The sequence below is a fragment of the Podarcis gaigeae genome (assembly GCF_964106915.1).
Source record: "Podarcis gaigeae genome assembly, chromosome: 3".
NCBI classification, from domain to species: Eukaryota; Metazoa; Chordata; class Lepidosauria; order Squamata; family Lacertidae; genus Podarcis; species Podarcis gaigeae.
The window spans coordinates 60862943-60883771 of NC_139680.1; the positions used below are offsets into that span (position 1 = coordinate 60862943).

The 20829-nt window shown below is 39.8% G+C and overlaps 1 protein-coding gene across 1 annotated transcript in view; it reads left to right on the forward strand.

Annotated features, from left to right (window-relative positions):
• PEX7 (peroxisomal biogenesis factor 7) overlaps positions 1 to 20400 on the forward strand; it is a 52440-nt gene extending 32040 nt beyond the window's left edge. Inside the window, exons 9-10 of the mRNA XM_083731701.1 lie at positions 11525 to 11624; positions 19783 to 20400. Coding sequence (XP_083587827.1) covers positions 11525 to 11624; positions 19783 to 19851 — 169 coding nt within the window. The 3' untranslated portion in view covers positions 19852 to 20400. The remainder of the gene's footprint in view (positions 1 to 11524; positions 11625 to 19782) is intronic.
• The last annotated feature ends 429 nt before the right edge of the window (positions 20401 to 20829 follow it).

Genomic DNA, 20829 nt, shown 5'->3' on the forward strand with positions numbered 1-20829 from the left:
ATTTAGTGGGTCACATTAGGGAGGGCATTCCAAAGTATTGGTGCCACTATGGGAAAATAGCTCTCTGGCTGGTTTAATTACTGAATAACCTGTCATGGACTTGGCTGGATGCAGAGGAGGAATGGGAGGCACCAGCTGGGGAGCCCCCAAGGGAAGAAGGCTCAGAGCCAGGGGACTGATGGCAGGACAACAATGAGTGGTCATAGGGAGAAGAGGGGGCAGACTGGGAGGAGGAGGTGTTGGAAGCTGAAGAGGTAAGAAGAGCAGGAAGGGACTGTGGCAGAGATAAATCCAGAATCAGAGACAGGAGGAGGATGGAGAGACAGGAGACAGAGATGAGTCAGGCTGCTGAAGACGTCAGGGAATCTCCCCATCCTGCTGCAACCAACGAGGGCTGAAGACATGAAGAAGGCAGAGCAAAGAAAGACAGAACAAAGGAGCCAAAGGTTGCTGGGGGAGGAGGGAACTTAGAGAGCAGTGAGAACTGTCTCATTGAGGCAAGGCATGCTGGGAAGAGTTGTTGTGATCACTAGGCCTGAGCTGTTTTGTTTCTTTGAATAAAGAGTGAACTTCACTGACACCTTGTAAATTATTGCTGACTTGATCCCAACTCCCGCCTTGGCATAACCCCTGGTGAGGAAAGGGAAGTACCTCCCTTGGCTCCTTTGGAAGGAAGGTTGGAATATAAATTGAATAAATAAAAAGTATTTCCTGAGGTATGCTAACCACTTAGGTTCCAGAACTGCATAGAGAATAGTTACTTTTCAAAACACTCTAACATTAATATGTGTAGTCCCATGCATCATTATACAAGGGCCATGTAATGTTCATTCTGCAAATCTTTTAGTGGTTCATGTTTTGGAACTCATTGCCTATAGACATACTATACTGTTCTAGGTAGAAACAGGCTGAACACAGTTTTATTTCTGCAAGCTTACCCAGACATATAATTTAATTATCTATATTTAGAGTTTGGTGATTAAGAAGACTGTATATCTTTCTAAATAAAGACTTTTGGACCTCAGATTAGTATTTTATTAGGTCCAGTTTACAACAGTGCCTCATCACTACAGAACACTTAATCAGTACACCCTTTAGCCCAGCCAATAGCACCCATCCATGGTGTGGGGTATCCTGGTTTCCTGCTCCCCAATGGGAACTTTTGAGCAGCTCCTCTTAGCTACAGGAAGCAGGAAGTCCATGTAATTTCTTGACCACCACCCTGGAATTTGCGGTGGCTGGGGACTTGCTTGTACAGCAAGACAATGTTGTGGATTTGATCCCAAAATTCACATAAAGAGTTGACTTTAAAGGGGACTTTTCTTCTATAGAAATACTACCTAGTGAAGACTGTGTACAAAACAATAGCAGGGAAAGCAAGATGTGCATGGATTTCATAGGAAGTAACCATGAGCTGGAGTAAAGTGGCTTTTACATTCTGATGGTGTTTAGCTCAGGAAGTCACTTTTGTTCAAGATAATTTTGTAGTGGAATTAAGTTTCATGGTTTTGGCAAATGTTTATAGATTTGGGACACATGTCTTGCACATAAATGGGGAAGGGACTTTAAAATCAAACTTTGGGGACAGGTACTTTATCTCTTATCTTAACAATACCTTTCAGTATATTCTGGTTTCTTCTAATTCTTAAGAACATTTGTTCTTTAGCCTTAGTACCATTTTCAGGTAAATACTTCAGTGTGCATATAACTTTGCATAGTCTTTGATGTGATTTTTTTTTGTATTAGTAATTTAATCCAACATCTAGAGGCAAGGATAATTGATTGCAATCAGTTAATTAAAATTGACTATAGATATTTAATTAGGAGCCAAAATAAGATAGCATTATTTATGATGCTGTGATAAAACTTGTAAGATTTCTACACCAGAGAGAACTGCCCTGGTGTGATCTATAATTGTATGATGGTTCATCTATGATTGAAAGCTTGTATTGCTGATAGTGCTCATACACTACATTTTTCAGGTCATGACTTCTAGAAAAATGATTTTGTTAACATCTGTGCAATGAAGTGCCTCACATTCACTGGGATTGGGAATGCTAGGAAATGTATTTTTCTTGCAAAGTACTTTGATTTAATTTTAATTTTTTTGCTGGTTTATTTTTTATAATTTAAATTCAGTAGCAGCTCTCAACCATTTTTCATGGACCACATGATCATTGCTGGAGATCTCAGGAGATCTCTTTATAAACTTTTTGTTATTCAGTGCCATCATTACCATCATCAAAACAATGAAAATCATGGTCCCTAGGCTAGTTGTGATCTGCACCTCCCAAAATAATTCACCTTTCCAATTTTTGCAGTAGAATTCTTGACTGAAAAAAATGTACTGGTGTGTTAAAATGCATATTTTAAAATATATGTCAGCAATACATTTGGAAATACATGCATTTAGATAAAAGATATATTTTAATACAGTTTTGTGAGGGTTTTTTTTTTAAGGTTGCAGATTAATGTGGAAATGGGGTAGAATGGCTTTATGAAAGAACACATGAACAATAGAACCACAGGCTTGTAGAGCTGGAAGAGACCATGAGGGTCATTTAGTCCATATTCCTGTAATGCAGGAATATTTTTGCTCAACATGGGGCTTAAACCCACAACCCTGAGTGAGTCTCATGCTCTACCAATTGAGCTATTTTGATTGATCCATAAATCCCAGCCTAGGCCAGTTGTTAGCCTGTTTGACATATCTGGTCCTAATCAAAACACCTCTGTCTCCATTGTCAGAGCCAAGTACAGATATTCTCAGCTGTTCCCCAGTCTATCTTCTACCTGAATGAAGCCCACAGACCATAGTTTGAGAACCTCTACAATAGACAGTTCTAATTCAGGAGCAAGATTATTGACTTTTATCTGTGTAGCTTGTTAGCACAGACTTCAAGCTGATTCATGTTTACCTATCTATTGCTGCCTCAGTTTATTCAGTTCAGCCACACAGATAAGCACAAAAGTATATGTAGAAGACTTCCCATCTATAATGTATGTAATGAACCAACACTGTTAACTCTTGAAATGCTTAGCCTTTTGTTCATTCCCCATACCTGAAATTTCTTTACTGGATGCAGCTAAAGGGGTAAAGCTTTGCCAGCAATCTCTCTTCCCTCTCACCCCCTAGTTATGTGTGCCAATAATCTGAGTGCATAGTAAAACCAGCAGCATTACTCTTCCAGTCTGCTGAGTCAAGCGGTCTGCCTCATATCAATTACTTAATTTTATTTATAGCTAAAATATGTATCTTGCATAATACTGCACAAAACATAAGTGATGTTTTTATGTGATTTTGTTTTAGAGTACAATGCCACTTAATAATAACCAGAGCTTTGCTTGCTTTGTCTGCTACAAAATCAATGGGAATGCAGACCTGTATTAGGAAACGCTGGTGAGGAGGGGCCTTTAGGGGATGGAGAATCATTGCCGAACAGCCACAACATAAACGAGGGTAACCTAGCATGTTGATTACCGTATTTTTCACCCTATAGGACGCACTTTTTCCCCTCCAAAAATGAAGGGGAAATGTGTGTGCGTCCTATGGGGCGAATGCAGGCTTTCGCTGAAGCCTGGAGAGCGAGAGGGGTCGGTGCGCACCGACCCCTCTCGCCAATAATAATAATAATAATAATAATAATAATAATAAACGCCTAGTTTTTTCTCATAATTTCTATCAAATACTGCCTTCATGTTTTTCCCTATACAGTGGTACCTCGGTTTAAGAACAGCCCTGTTTACGAACTATTCAGTATATGAACCCCGCAAAACTGGAAGTAGTGTCCCAGTTTGAGAACTCTACCTCGGTCTAAGAACGGAATCCAAACGGTGGAAGGGCACTGGCAGCGGGAGGCCTCATTAGGGAAAGCGCACCTCGGTTTAAGAACGGTTTTGGTTTAAGAATGGACTTCCGGAACAGATTAAGTTCGTAAACCAAGGTACCACTGTATCAAAGTGAGAGAGACTTGCATTGCAGTCTTATTCATGCCTACTCAGAAGTAAACCCCATTGAGTTCAGTGGGACTTACTTGCAGGCAGAAGTGGATCACCTTGTGGGTGGAGCCACTGCTGCTTACTGGGAGGCAGAGGGGAAAGGAATGCGAATATCAGCAGGGTTCAGGCTCTCCCACTGGTGCACTTGCACTATGCTGACCTCCCTGCTGCCGCCCCGCACTTACAAGTGGTGTGTGGCAGTGATCCCAATGCTGGCAAGCCAGCATTGTTGCCCTGCCTCATCAGGCAAGCCACCTCTGCTCCCAGGTGCATGCATATAGGATTTCAATCTTACTTTATTTAAACAAAAGTTGAGTACTGAGAGAGGAACCCTACATGCCTTCTTTTGGCTGCAGGCTACAGCCCTTGGAGAATACAACAGACCTAGTCAAATATGTAGTATCAACAGAACATGAAGATAAAGCAATATCTTTGTTTTAGTTGTGAAAAAGATAATCTTATGGTTCCTGTTTTCATATAGAGTAGACTTGCAATCTGGGTTTATCTTAATGTATTTTGCTTCCCAGATACTCTTGAGTATTTGCCGCTTGACATTTTATTGCTGAACTTCTCCTGCTGTTAAAGAAGCAATATTTAGTTTATATGCCACATACCTGGAAATGAGAAGCATAGACCTTTGCATGAAATGCCGTATTTTGCCATAAGCACTTCTTCACGTCAAAATATATTCCTCAGTCTTATTAGGGGCTAAAAGATCAGGATTGAAGGGGTGAATCCTAGTTTTATTGTAATCTCTTGAAAGTAATAAATGGCTTTCTAAATTGTGACCAAAGAAATATTGGTGGCATTAAAGTATTATGTGTGATTCACTTCCCCTCATATAGACATTTGAGAAGAAAATCTGGCTGATTTCAAACACTTCTAAATAGATCTAATTCACAGGCAAGCTACTATATTCAGAGACCCTTTATAAATGGTCAAATTCAGCCCACAATAACTTTTATTTGAATTTATATAAATGATCTGAACATACATATATTTGGGTCTTCCCCAGTTTAATTGTATAAAAATTCCATAAATATAGATATATACAGTAGAACCTCCATTCCAGAAATCCATTCGATTTCCGAAATGTTCAAAAACCGAGGGTCAAAGGGCTGCCAGCAAGTTCAGTGGGGAAAATTGAGAAACACACCTCGGAAGCATTCCGAATCGTTTGGCAGCCAAGACGTTCAAAAACCAAGGTTTGACTGTATATATAAATAAAAATTCCATGCGCAAGGCTTGGAAGCTTTGCAAGCATGTATGCTTGGAGGTCCCTTCCAGAATACTCAAGTAATGTCACCTTCCTCTGTTCCTTTAAAGTCCACCTCTTCCAGGGGGGCTTGAATTTGGTGTAACCACACAATTCTCCAACCTTACTGAAATGACACCTAAATGCATGTGAAGGTTGTTGTTGTTGTATTTGTACTCCATCCATCTGACTGGGTTACTCCAGCCACTCCGGGTGGCTTCCAACAGATATGAAAACATAATAAAACATCAAAAACGTCCCTATACAAGGCTGCCTTGAGGTGTCTTCTAAAATTTGTATAATTATTTATCTCATTGACAGCTGATGGGAGGGCATTCCACAGAACAGCCTCTGCTTCCAAGAAAGCCCTCTGTCTGATCCTTGTAACTTCACTTCTCGCAGTGAGGCAGCCACCAGAAGGTCCTGGGAACTGGACCTCAGTGTACAGACTGAAAGATGGAGGTTGAGATTCTCCTTTAGATACATAGTCATATCCATCCCTTGGTTCCTGCTCCTTCACTAGAGTAAATTCAGCATAAATATCTGACTTTTTGTAGGTTACCTGTAGACAACCAGAAATCCTGATGGCCATATATAAGTAACATGTCTGCACTATATAAAGTACAAAATGTTGCAGTATATCCTCATCCTCTAACATTAAGGGCTCCTGTTCAGGGTTCCAGCTAACCATGCCTTCCTCCAGGATGCTAAAACTGTCAGGTGCTGAAGTAGGCCAATATATTCCCCCACATATAGTATTCAACATTTTGTGGTTTCTGGAATTTTAGTTTGTTGGGTTGGGGGTAGGCAGGCATTGTTTTGTAATTCTATATACCTGAAGGTTCACCAAGGTATGCAGATACCTATCCCCGTTGTTTCTCAGTGGCTTTGTTTTACTCCAGTCCAATAAGCATCCAACCACTTGAGTTCATCATTAAGAAGAGTTTGGATTTGATATCCCGCTTTATCACTACCCTAAGGAGTCTCAAAGCGGCTAACATTCTCCTTTCCCTTCGTCCCCCACAACAAACACTCTGTGAGGTGAGTGGGGCTGAGAGACTTCAAAGAAGTGTGACGGGCCCAAGGTCACCCAGCAGCTGCATGTGAAGGAATTATATTAATAACAACTCTAGGCCATGGCAAATGTGTCAAGAGCCCCCTGCTCAAGCATTTTGGATGTATTTTAAGAAACCAGGAGAGGTAATTCAGTTATCTTCTGTTGAAACTTTAGGTAAGCAGAGTTTGGAATATAGTGATTAAAACAACTTGAACTTACAGGTCATTTCACAAACTAGAAGTACTGGTTTATTTTGATGGAACAATGAATACTACAAAAAGCATTTGGCAGTACGATTGATTGATTGATTGATTGATTGATTGATTGATTGATATGTATGTGACACAGGCATGCATCAATAAATGCATTCTTATTTCTGGCCCAATACCAGCATAATAGCTTTCTTCTGATTTATTTGTTTACACATCTTAGGCTTCCTATGTGTGCTAATTACACCCAAATCCTCCTCCTTTTTTGAATGAACCAAAAAGAAAAAAACACATACAAAAAAACCAGTTTCCAGTTAAAGCTATAGTTTCCGACTATGTACAAACTCCCATATCCTCTGCATTCAGTGGTCTCCCACCACTGGTTTGGAAATATCAATCCTGTATGTAGTATCTTAAGAAATACTGCATTTTGATGCATTCCCCCCCCCCCCCAACTCACTTTGATCCACATTGGTAGAAAGAATGTGATTGTTTCTTAGTAAGACAAGCAATCATTTGCAGCAGGCAGCATTGATTTCTAATATTTATTTTTATGATATTACCTGTGCAAGAATCATTCACAGTTAACATTTTGACTTTGTATAGTGGTTTTAGGAATTCCATATGTAGTTGACTGGCAACATTTCTTTCTATACTTCGAAGATAAAGATTATGTGTAGCTCAGATTTGGGAAACTGTAGGAGTTACTGAACTGTTTTCATGAGGAATTGGCTCTCCACTTTTGTATATATAGAATATCTAGTCATCTGTGGAAATGAAATAACAGTTACAGTGAATGGCCACTAATATACTATAGAACAGTACAGCCCAGAACATTCTTCATACTGACTGCACTTATCAAGGGGGGAAATGCTTCTTCCTTAAGTCCTGTTCTTTGATATTCCATTAAAGTTTGACGGGGGGAGAGTGTTATATAAATGGGGCTAGTTCTGAAGTTTCAGTAACACCTGAAATAACCTTTCTTCAGAAAAGTGGATGAAAGTTCTTTATACAAGTTATGAAGTGTAAATAGGCAGCTGGTAACACATTCAAACAGATTCTTATTTGGGACATGTAGATACTGCAGCACCATGAATATTACAGTAATTCCATAGTAGTCCATGGAAGATTATATTGAACAAGAATGCATTCTTTTGAGTATTCAGGAACCTAATTAACCATCCCAGTTGTCTAGTAGTTTTGACTCTGCTTTCTCAAGTTGGGATATTTTCAAATATAGTATGCACATTTGTTTTTGTGGAGGGAGAATAATTTGCTGTAGATATATATTTCCTTCACATGGGAATAGTCAGATACAGACAATGACCACGTTGCGTGTGTTCAAAGCGTGTGCAATTGTGCACGTGCACATTACCGTGAACCCGGAAGTGGCAGGGAAAGGGGGTGGGGCTTGTACACACTCCTCTGTCATGTACAATGACCTGGAATGTGACCCCGTCACAAATCAGGGGTTGCCTGTAGTGTCACAATGTGCCTCTGTCTCAAGAAAATGTAGGTCTGTACAAATGTAAGGACCATCCGTACAGTATAGTTTTGGTAGCATAGCACCAAAGAAATCCCCTCAGATTGATTATCAGCTGTCATGGCACTTTGTTGTTCTATCTCCTTAAAAAGGTAAAGGACCCCTGACAGTTAAGTCCAGTCGCGGACGACTCTGGGGTTGCGGCGCTCATCTCGCTTTATTGGCCGAGGGAGCTGGCGTACAGCTTCCAGGTTATGTGGCCATCATGACAAAGCCTCTTCTGGTGAACCAGAGCAGCGCACTAAAGAGCCCCAAGTGTTATACCTTTCATCACTGGAGCATTTCCTGCTCTTAGGTTGCTTTGTTCACATTTTTCTGCAGCTTTTCTACCCTTGCGATATCTTGTTAGAACTGGTGGCCAGAATATATATGTGTATGTGTGTGTGTATTAGTGTAAAGGCTTGCTGATACTGGCAGTTTTATTTTTGACTGCTTTATTAATATGTTTAAATAGGTTTTAAATGTGTTGGGGTTTTTTTCTATTTTAAATTAATCTTTTCCAGTTATCCAATAATATAAATGTGTGACATCATGGGTAAATGTAAGGATGTTGATCTGCATATGTGTTTGCTCTTTGGAAATGAGCATGTTGGAAAATAACCTCTCGTTCTCCTGTTCCTCTAGTACTAGGAGAAGCGAAAGAGAGCTGTTGCCATAGTGCATCCATTGTGTAGCCACCATTCTGGTCAGGTGATTTGCAAAGAAATTAAATGAAGATAGATTAAGCAAACTAATTCAGTTGCCTCTAGTGTTTGCAGTGTCCCTAAACCACCCATGAATTGCATTTTCCATAATTTGGTTTTTTCCTCCTTTCTTGGTAACCACTCTAGTGGCAAAACCAGCTGTGTACATTATGAATTGCATATTGTTCTTCTTTTGTAAGCATAGCATGCATATATGTTGAGAGAGAAGGGGTGCTTGGGAGAGAAAAGAAGAAGAGACAAAATTGGTTGTAGTAGAAATCTATTGACTGTAGTGGGCAAAGTAAGGGCAAACATTGTATCTCAATGGAAATAGCGAAGAATTATATTTAGTGCACACTAGTTATTAGGCGGGACGCAGGTGGCGCTGTGGGTTAAAGCCTCAGCACCTAGGACTTGCCGTTCGAAAGGTCGGCGGTTTGAATCCCTGCAGCGGGGTGCGCTCCCGCTGCTCGGTCCCAGCGCCTGCCAACCTAGCAGTTCGAAAGCACCTCCGGGTGCAAGTAGATAAATAGGGACCGCTTACCAGCGGGAAGGTAAACGGCGTTTCCGTGTGCGGCTCTGGCTCGCCAGAGAAGCGATGTCACGCTGGCCACGTGACCCGGAAGTGTCTCCGGACAGCGCTGGCCCCTGGCCTCTTAAGTGAGATGGGCGCACAACCCCAGAGTCTGTCAAGACTGGCCCGTACGGGCAGGGGTACCTTTACCTTTACCTTTAGTTATTAGGCAATGTAGACGGCCGTGTGTGTGTGTGTGTCTATGTGTTGCAACTGCATGCGGTAAGTAAACAATGCAGAATGTGATACTAGGTGGAGGTTTCACTTTAAACAAAAGCCCTTATGGATGCAAAGAAATAATTGGAAGGATGTGAGTAATGCCTGGTAAGATCTCAGAATCTGTGCCACAGATGGGTTGCTGAATCAAAGGTCAGTAACTAGAAGAGGTTGGACTTCAGTGCCCTTCCTAATTCCTTGTCCTGCCTACAAGAACAGAAAAATCTACAGTATAGTTAAAATGAGGACCAAAGTGTGAACAAAGATGTCTGATTTTTATACCATCGTTCATTTATGGAATTGGAATTGTCACTCTACATCTTAATTTTTTAAGCGCAAGGATATACCAACAGCTCAGTACATAAAGCCGGGGTAGGTAACCTCAAGGCCCTGGATGACTGCTGATCCCTGATCATTGGCCATGCTGGCTGATGGGAGCTGTGGTCCAACAAGATCTGAAGCAGATTTTCCCAACCTGGTGGTCTCCAGATTTTGTTGAACTACAACTCCCATTATGTCTGACAATTGACCATGCTAGCCAGAACTGATAGGAGTTGTAGTCCAAAACATTTGGAGGGTACCAGGCTCAGGAAGGGCCCCTAACTTAAAGGAATGATTTGGCCTACATTTAATTTACCTAACGGCTCAAAGCAGGTAACAAAATCTTAAGTAATCTAAAAGAGGCCTGAATTTTGAGTACACATTCCAGAATGTAAATGAGAAATGTTTAAGCAGTTGAATTGTCACATAACTGAGAATTATTGATCTTTTGAGTAGTATCTACTTTACCTTATACACATACAGGCATGACTGTTAAACAAAATTAGAAAAGAAATTAGTTGTTTCAATTTTATTGTTGCCTATAAATATATTTTAAGCACTGGCTGTCCCACGTTTGTGTGTCTGTGTGTGCATGTGAACATAATAGCTTATTTTTAGTTACTATTTTGTTAATATCCTCTAGATTATAAATTTATTAATGTTTGTTAATCACATAATGCGACATGCTGTAATTGTGATGTTTAGCTTATTTTTTTGCTAATAGTATTTATAGATTGTAATTATTTTACTGATGGTTCATTAATATATTATTTCTGCTGTAGTTGTGATATTATGTTCTGTTATTGTTATTTATTACTTTGAGATTCATTTGAATGGAAAGCAGTATAGAAATACAGTTAACCATCCAATCACTGAAGATCCTGGTTAACAGGAAGGCAAGTTTAGTCCTTGAAGTTTTCATGTCAGGAAACAGCAAATGGAAGGTAGGGTGGAGTATGTGACAGTTTGTAGTCTCTCCCAACAGCCTTACTTAGCATAGTAAAGACTATTCTCTGCTCTGCTGTCTGCTGCCTGTCTAAACAGGTTTAAGATATTAGGGACGCCGTAAGCACCTAGGGCACATCTGAAAATAACACATTTGCCTGGTATTCTTGTGTGAATTCTGCAGAGCATCAAGTTTCAGACCATTGATAAAATATAGCTAAACGATGAATCAAATATTTCTGATGTAGAAAGTCTCCAGTTGCATCCTTGATATCTTCATTTTAAAAAAAGAAAAATGAGGTGTGAAACTGTGAAAGGTTTATTGCCCCATAGTCTGTAGAAGTAAATAGTTCCAGTCTAGATGTCCCAGTTATCTGACAGTAGAAGACAGACTTTATAGGTTCATATGTTATAAAGCTTTACTTACTGTTTAATAAAGATACTTCAGTTTACTGTTTTGCAGTTTATCCCAATGGGAGATCATTATGCCAGCTCTGGATCTAAATCTCCATACTGGGCTGAAGGAGATGTAGCCTTAATGAAGTACTTATTTATGCAGATGAGTCAAAAGACTTGTGCAATAGGATTAATTGCATTTCTAAAGTGGATGAGTTTGTTTTTTAAAAGCATTTGGCAGCTTCAAGCACATCAGCAGTCCAGCATTACATTTTTTTAAAATGGCCTTTCAATTACCATAATTACAATATTGTTTCCATCTATAGATTCTGGGATTTCTCCAAGCCTGATCCACTGCTTGAAACTGTGGAGCATCATACAGAGTTTACTTGTGGCCTGGATTTAAGCTTGCACCACCCGAGTCAGGTAAGAGAAAAGAGAGTGTCTTCTCCTTTTTCCTTATGTGGATGCAAGCATCAACTGTAGTTTATATAAATTAATCCTCACTTATAATGGCAATAGAAATTACTCTCTCTGACTAGAGTCTGAGTGGTAGGTTATCAAAATCACAGCTTTCTGCCCTAAGCACTGGGTGCACCTGTTCTACCTCTGGACCCTCAGAATGTGTGAACATGTGTATCGGCCCCAGGTCATGCAACTTGCAGGCATTATGCTTACACATGGAATACACACAAGTCCCAGTTACCAAACACAGTGCTTTCCCAGGAAATCGTCCATTAGGTGAGCTGATGGTTTCCATGATTTCCTATGGGAACATTTCTGATTTGTGATCTCTCTTCCATGGTTTCTTCCTAAAATGGCTGCAGACAGACAGTGAAGCGCAAACAAGTAAGGAAGTGGGCAGACTCTGGCTGTTCGGTTATCTGTATCAACTGTGCACGTAGCAAGGTTCGGGTAAAGATAAGTTTTAAAATAACAAGCAGGCAAATAGTGGGACCTGCTTGTATATGCATAGCATTTCCTTGGCGAGAACGGCATCCGAACAAATCCAATATTAGTATATGGATAGTGTAGAGTTAATTATTTATTTTCTCTAACAGCTGGGAAGGTTGGAAGGGATTACAGTGGTACCTCGGGTTAAGTACTTAATTCGTTCTGAAGGCCCGTTCTTAACCTGAAACCTGAAACTGTTCTTAACCTGAAGCTAATGGGGCCTCCTGCTGCTGCCGCGCCGCCAGAGCACGATTTCTGTTCTCATCCTGAAGCAAAGTTCTTAACCTGAAGCACTATTTCTGGGTTAGTGGAGTCTGTAACCTGAAGAGTATGTAACCAGAAGCGTATGTAACCTGAGGTACCACTGTATTATTTTTCTGGCACCTAATCAAAAGCCACACTCATCAAATTTATCCCAGTCTCCCCAAGCAGAATCAGCTTGAACCCATGGTCTTTGGGGAAATAGTGGTTTAAAATTAAAATTAAAATTAAAAATAAAAATAGAAGCAGTCCCTTTTGGAAGGGTCCATAAGAGAATCCAGTTATCCCATCTTGCACTGCAGCAATTCATCACTAGCAGTTACTGTGACTCTTAGTAGAAAAAAAAGTAACAAACCAAGTACAGTCGTACCTTGGTTGTCGAACAGAATCCATTCCGGAAGTACATTCGACTTCCGAAAACGTTCGACAACTGACGCACGGCTTCCGATTGACTGCAGGAGCTTCCTGCACACAATTGGAAGCCATGTAAGCCCTGTCGGACGTTCGGGTACCAAAGAACGTTCGCAAACCGGAACACTCACCTTTGAGCGGCGTTTGGAAGCCAAAACATTTGAGTTTCAAGGTGTTCGGGATCCAAGGTACGACTGTAAAAGCAGTTTATTTTATTAAACCACATTTTGTATATATCTCACCTGTCAGGATATAAATCCTTCCATGGCAGCTTATAAGTAACATTGAGTTATACATTTTTAAAATGCATCAGGATCCTTCCCACAAGGCAGTTTATGGTACATCATGCTCTGGGGAGAAATGCAACGGTTCACCTGGAGCAGGCCCTGAAGTAACATTTCTGGCCTCTCTCCTGGAACCCTTTCAACAGAGCTGTTAATGGTAGATGACCCTGCTTGAGCCAGTGTGTGTGTGTCCAGCTACAGCAGGCCCTGAGGTGGTCTTCACCTGTGTCCCTCTCTGTCCTGGAATCCTTGCCACCCTTTGAGAAATTGCATTTCCCCCTCAATTTTTTTGTGGAGACATCACTTTAACATTTGTATAGCATAAATAGTACCCATTTAAATAAAACGGATGAACTCCCCTGCTCTTGCTTCAGCGGCCAAATTCATCTTTTCTCGGCTGAATATGTTACTTTGAAGATACAATGAAATGAGGGAATGTTTCTTCGCTTATCATAAAGGGGTTGAGAAGATGGTATTTTAAGACTTCTAATGTAATAAGCCTGAATAACATTCAACCCCAACGTAAGGGAAATAAATGTAAGGCCTGGGAACTCTTTCTTTAATTCTGCACCTAGTTTTCATCAGGCCTTCTCTTATGCTACTGAGATAATTGGCTACCATACCTAAATGAATGCTTTCTGTTGAGCAAGGTTTTTTTCTATAGCTGTTGTCTGTCTGAAAGCAGGACTCGCGGTTTAAAGGAATATTCTCTTGTAAAAGTTCTGTGAAGTATGAACCATGATTCGGTTTTCTAAATTGCAGTTTTTAAATTTATTTCAAAAGCAGCTGTAGTAAAAAAGAATATACATATATTCTATCTTTGCACTGAAGAACAAGACACATGCAAATACGCAAGTGTTACATTCTGCAAAATAAATTGTTCAGAGCATCTCTGAGATTAAAATTAAATTCCAGGTTTGGACCCCCTAGAGTAATAAATTTATCCCTACATAAATCAGTGGCAAAACCTACATTGATTTTAATAGTGCAGGTTTTCAGGACCAAAAACAGCTACTGGCTTTCCTAGAGGCTCACTTTGTGAGGAACCACTAATATTTTTAAAAAGTTAATGTTAAGTGGTATATAAATCTATCTATCTATCTAGATAGATAGATAGATAGATAGATAGATGATAGATAGATAGATAGATAGATAGATAGATAGATAGATAGATAGATAGATAGATAGTAAAGTAAGTAAGTAAAGTAGCCCTACTTTACTGGCAAGACCTTCTTTACTGGCAAGACAATTACCACAGCTGCTGCTCTTTCTGCATCTTATGAGGAAACCACCCGCACACTTCTGTTGCCGTGTTAGTAGCTCTAGATGTTGAACAGAGCTGTTAAACTGAAGCAAGAGTTATTTCTACGTGGGTATTAAATATGCCATAATTTAAATGTGCAGGAGTTTTCTTTGTTGCCTGTACCAAGTACCCCCAGTCATTCTATAGTATTCATTTACTTCACCATTAATTTATTGTGTGTTGCACAGCACCTTTTCGTACATGAATGATTCTGCTGAACCACTGACAGTTGCAACCATGAAGTCTGATATATTTAGAATTGGAGACATGAATGCAAAATATGCAAGCCTGGGCTGCAACGTGCTGATAGAGAGACAAGGAAGCATATATACACTTAGATGGGCCTTTGTCAGTAAAACAGCCATCATGCTATTTTTGTGAACTGGTAATTGAAGCTTTCAAAAATTCTGAATGATTCCTGCCAGATCTTCTAATAATAATAATGTTGATATTGGCCTACAACATTCTTTCCAAGGATTTATTTCTCTTCGGGATAATAACGCTAAGTTTTATGTCATTAAAAATTGTTCATCTTAATTTTCCCCGTTGCTCAAGTCTGTTTGTTCACGAATAAGTGCAGTCCTAAACATGTCTACTCAGAATGAAGCTCCATTGAGTTGAAAGGGACTTAACACCCAGTTAAATGAGAATAGGGTTGCAGCTAGGAAGAGCAGTCTCCTAAGTTTAGGAAGCCAGTGGAATGTACACAGTCTTAAATTAAAGCCAGCACAAGCTATGCCTATTCCACACTCTATTTTGTTGCAAGACTACTGCTGGATGAGCCTGGTAGAAGGAAAACAATCCTTTAAAACAAAGTTTGACTTATACCACCCTTTTTGCTAGTGTGAGTTCCACCAGATTGCCCAGTCACATGACTGAGCTGGAAGAGGTTTGGAATAGTTTCTCTCCTTGCTCCACCATGCCCCCAGAATGGTGACTTATGCTGATGTATGTTCTGCCATCTTAAGTTCCACCAGCTGAGCTCCAACTGAACCATCATTGCCCCAGTTGAGCTGCATTGAGGTTATGCCACTATGACAGCATAGCCCTGGTTCAGCCAGCCAGCCCAAGGTCTGACTAATCCAAACTTGCTTATCCTGCTGGAGCTTGGATTTGGGTTGCACTGTGAGTGTGTTTCCTGGGCCACAGTCTCCAGTTATTGGCCCAAGTGTATCAGCTATTCTTGAGGGATATATTTCCTTTTTCCTTAAGCACTGAGAAGACAGTGTGTCATTCAGGTAATTTCAAAAGGCTGGACAGATTACCTTAGGTACCAGAAAAGAACTGAGCAGCAAAATAAGACTGTAATGATAAATGGCTAATTGGGGACCTGTCAGAGAAGTAAATCAGCTGGCGGGTCAGTGAAAACTAGTGCTAATTAATGAATGGCAACTGGATTCTACACTGTTGGTAGGAAATGGTGTGGCAAAGAGAGAATTTTAAAAAATGGGATGCCTTTCACTTCAGTAAATTGAATTTTGAAGTTTGTCAGCCTACATTTATTCAGAATTCGTATTCTTTGGCTTTGGAGGGAAGGAAAGGCTTGATTTATGTGCTGCATAATTCCAAATTCCCTACCAGCAGTATGGTTGGCATGAGAGTAGGAACACTGCACCATGCTAGTAAGCCAGTGTTCCTTTAGCTATTTGCTAGCACTAGCAAATAGCCCCTCACTTTAAATGGGAATGTCAGGCACAAATTACTGGTTAGATTCTACAGTATTTATTGCCAGGTGTGGGAAGGGGGGAAAACACAATTCCAAAGGGGGTTGTTCTTTGTTTAAGTAGGAGGATGTTACTTATTTAGTATAATAATAATAATAATAATAATAATAATAATAATAATAATAATTTATTATTTGTACCCCGCCCATCTGGTTTGGTTTCCCCAGCCACTCTGGGCGGCTTCCAACAAAGATGAAAGATACACTAAAATGTCACATATTAAAAACTTCCCTGAACAGGGCTGCCTTCAGATGTCTTCTGAATGTCAAGTAGATGTTTATCGCTTTGACATCTGATGGGAGGGTGTTCCACAGGGCGGGCGCCACTACCGAGAAGGCCCTCTGCCTGGTTCCCTGTAACCTCACTTCTCACAGTGAGGGAACTACCAGAAGGCCCTCGGAGCTGGACCTCAGTGTCCGGGCAGAACGATGGGGGAGGAGACGCTCCTTCAGATATACTGGACCGAGGCCAGCATAACTATTCCTGTTTTATACAGAACTCAGGGGAAGGAAAAAGAGAAAAGAGAGGGGTGGCCCTGAAAATATATATTTGTCCTTTCTGCTACAGTCTGCAATACTGTAGAGCTTTCTGGCTGCTGCACTTATGATTGTCACGTGAAGGAAATGCAAGAGATAACAGCACACCTATCATCCATGTGTTCTTTTCCTTTCTTGCTTCCACTTTTATCATCCCCTCCACTGGGGATGTTTGGAAGTAAGTGTTAATCCTTCCACCTCAATCCAAGTTGAAATACTCTCCGCAGATCCTTGACTCAGATTACTAGTAGTACTTATATAGCCAAAATGCAGCCACAAAGAGCAGCAGACTTTGGAAACCCCCAAGGTTTGCAGAAGTACAAAGAAAAAGCAAATAAAGGAGTAAAACAACCCCAAAGTAGTCTAGTGAATACTGAGCATACTCAGTGGGCCTAGGAGATGGCATCTGGCCGGACAGAGCCATGAATGCTACACATTGCAACGTTATGTTGCTGGTACATTTAAATTGCCACTCCTTCTGAAAGATACGTAGAAGCAACTACTAAGGGCGTGCAATTCTGCATGTTTTATTGCAGACAGTGGCAATTTTAGCATGCCATTCACAACTGAAATAAGAAACAAGTATTTTGTACTCTGGTATTGATATCTACCTCCAAAAAGTATTGCGAAGAAGTACTCCTGAGACAAAACAAACGACATAAGGCAGCTGTCCCTTGTGTATTTCTCAAAGGAATAGTAATTAGTAGAACTACGTGGGATTACGGCACAACAGAAGATTCCTTAGGAGTGGGGAGAGTCTCTAAAAAGTCTAACTCATTTTAGCAATATTGATTTTTTAAAATCCCCAGAATAATTAATCACAGGGAAAATAATTTACTACAATTCTGTTTGTTTATAATATTATAATTTTCCTTAATGAGTCTGTACTTAGTTAATTTATGATAAATCATTGAGCAAATGAAGAACCGTTAATTTTCTGAGTCAATTAGCTCTAATCCTTATTCAGTTCTTACCTTTAATACTCGGTATTACGGATAAACTCTTAATACTGCAATTCAGAATTTATCGTAATTAATTCACACAACCGTTTCCCTAATCATCCTCTTCATTCCGACTGCTCTGTTTAATCAATTTCATTCTCCTTTCATGAAGGGCTAAAGAGCTATAGCAACCCTTGCTCTCAGGTAAAAATTATTTAAAGGTCTTCTCTGTAGTCCAGCTAAAGTTAGTCATGAGCAAGATCCGTTCCCAATGAAAGATCACCTCCAGGAAGGATGATGCAACGAAAGGTTCCCTGTGATTGGCAAAACTAGCCAGTTAGGAACATAAGCCCACATTAATTCATATACAAGTGGGGGTTTCATAACAATCCACACTCATTCTGCCTTCAGCCGTGTCTTCCATTCTTTGGCTCTTGGCCCATTGTGTGGCTGCACACTTCGATTCTGCCACTTGTATAAAAGGTTTCTGCCTCTTCTGCATCATATTGGGTGTCACGTGTTGCTTTAGCTTGGGTGGTACCAGCTCCTAAATCACTCGTGTGCAGGTTGGACACTACCTGAGAAACCATGGTTTGCACTTCAGCACATCTGTGCTCATACTGGGTTACCTTCAGCAAGTTACAACCATAACAATGGGGATGAGCTATCACCAAAACTTGTGCAAATGGATGATATGTTTATGATTGCTAGTCCTGAGCTTTAGGAGTTCAGTGGGTTTCAAATCCTAAAATGCAAATACTGATCAAACATTCATGAGCCGTTAATTGTAATTTCCCCTTTGTGCCTTCTTAAGTGATGCAGCGCCAAGCAACAAGCTTTCTCTTCTCAATCCCATGTGTTGCTCCTTTTATAGCATAAAGATTTTTAATGACATAAAACTGTGCTACCTCTGGAGGACTGGTTTCTGTTTGTCAGCCTTCCAAGAGCACACAATTATTTATCAGAATGATTTGCTATTGACGTTCTGTTTGCTCTCATTGCTTAGCTACCCTTAAGTTTTCCCTTGTAGAGTCAGAAACAAGAGCTGGACTGAATTGTACAATTTGCTTCTCTGAAGTCAAAATTTTGCAGAAATCCTGTTTGCTCTCCCTATGTTTTGATGAAATTATTGTCACTGTATTTGCGTTCAGGAGCTACTGCATGATGCTAATTAAGTTGATCACAGGTGGGAATTCCCCAATGATTTTGCAGATGGTGTTTTATGTATTGTTTCCTCTTGGCAATTGAACATGCCAGAAGAGACTTATTTGCTTTCTCGTATCTGAATATGATGCTTATGAAACCGGGGGAGGGGGGGAGTTGTCAGTGATTGACAAAGCTGTCATTTTAAATGGAGAAGAAAAATCATGAATGATGGGGAGGGTGGGTTGTTAATTACACAATACATTTGTTTCATATACAGATAATCTTTTTCATCAAAACTATGCTTCCTAAATAATCAATTCTTTCTTTCACAATTGGGACATATAGCAACATAATTTATGGCTACAGCTTTTGTGGTTCAAACTGCTGTCTGCAGTACATTATAGATTGTAAACTATTTTGAGGGTTGTTGTTTTAACAAGCAAGCAGTGTATAAATCTGATGAAGTAAATAAAAATATTTCTGTGTTTTAAAGTGTTTTAATGCCATTTTACATTGTACATTTTAATGCACATTTTACATTGCTTTGAGGAGCAAGGGTCAGCTATTATGTTGAAATGATGGGTAGATAACTAAAGGTGACTTTTTTATAAAAAAAAAAAGCATATGATGGTATTCAACTAAATAATTGTGCTCAGAAGGGTTAGTGCAATGAAACACAAATTTCTCCCCTTGCATGAAACTCACACTATCCCTATTCTAGCTCCAGAGGGTTGGGAGAAGCCAAAAACAGATTTTGGGGTGCAGAGGAAGAATATTCTATTGTGCAAGTAAAAATCATTCCATTGAGAGAACATTTGCCTTGGCTGTATGTTGAAACAATTGTTTTGGATGTATCTGAAATTATCTTTTTAAAATTTATTTTTTATCTATTTCAGTGTCTGTTGGCTAGCATTGTAGGGACGCTGCATTCAAGTTGGCAAGGAGAATTGCTGCTGCAACCATTAAAAATCTGTGTGCCAACTAGTAACTCCTATCTAAAATGGACTGTGTTTTCTCTCCATAGGTGGCAGATTGTGCTTGGGATGAAACGGTGAAAGTCTATAGTCCATCTTCATTGATAATTCCATCATAGAAAGAGATTCTCCATGGAGGACAGCTGATTTGGAAGAAATTGCTTCTCCTTTCTCAGGGCAAGGCAGAACTTTCATGGAATGCATTGTTACAACCTTATTTTAAAATATGTCCTTTGATGTTTTAAATCAGGGGAAAGAAATCTCCAGATGTTGTATGATTCTAACTCCTGTAATCCAGCAGGCCAATGACCAGGGACAAGTTGATTGAGATATACAGCTAACATATGACTTCTTTCACAAAAACTGTGTTGGACCAGTAAAATAATAATAAATTAGCTGGACAGACCAAAAACAGAGAGAACTCCTAGATATGTGTAGAGCATCTTGCAAGCATTCATGTAAAGACTGGGTGATCGGAACTGTATCTTTATCTCTACTGAGGGGGGAAATGCAAATCATTGGTGTTCAAATTAGAATTTATTGTACAACAATGTAGCATCTACCTGATGCCTATAGCATTCAATTAATTTTGTTAGAGATACATTTTACAATTGATGTTGCATTATAATATTCTACAATGTTGATGTACAGTAAATTACATTATCTAACTCGGCTTTGTTGAACTTTTGTCATTTTCAACTAACTATTATTTAATCTGAAAATAATTTGTTTCACTTTGTTTGTGGGTTCTATGAGGGTTGTGCTACAGTCATTTTCCTGAGTCAATAAATTTGGGTTCGAGGTTCAGAGACAGTTGTGCCTGAAATAGGGTTGCCAACACCAGAAAGATAAAATACCTATTGCTCCCTTTCCAACACCAGCCAGGTGTTTCTCAGGGAAGCATGCAGAGGGTCTTCCGTGCAGGTATGTGTAGGCAACCTCCTGATGCATATAAATATTTATGTTTTTTGGTGCTAATCCCAATACCGACAAAATATGAAAATGAGTATGCCTTCCTCCTACAACATGTACAAGGTTAAAGCAGTAGCTTTTTCTATGATCACTTTGAAAAATCCATACCCACAAAGATGAATTGG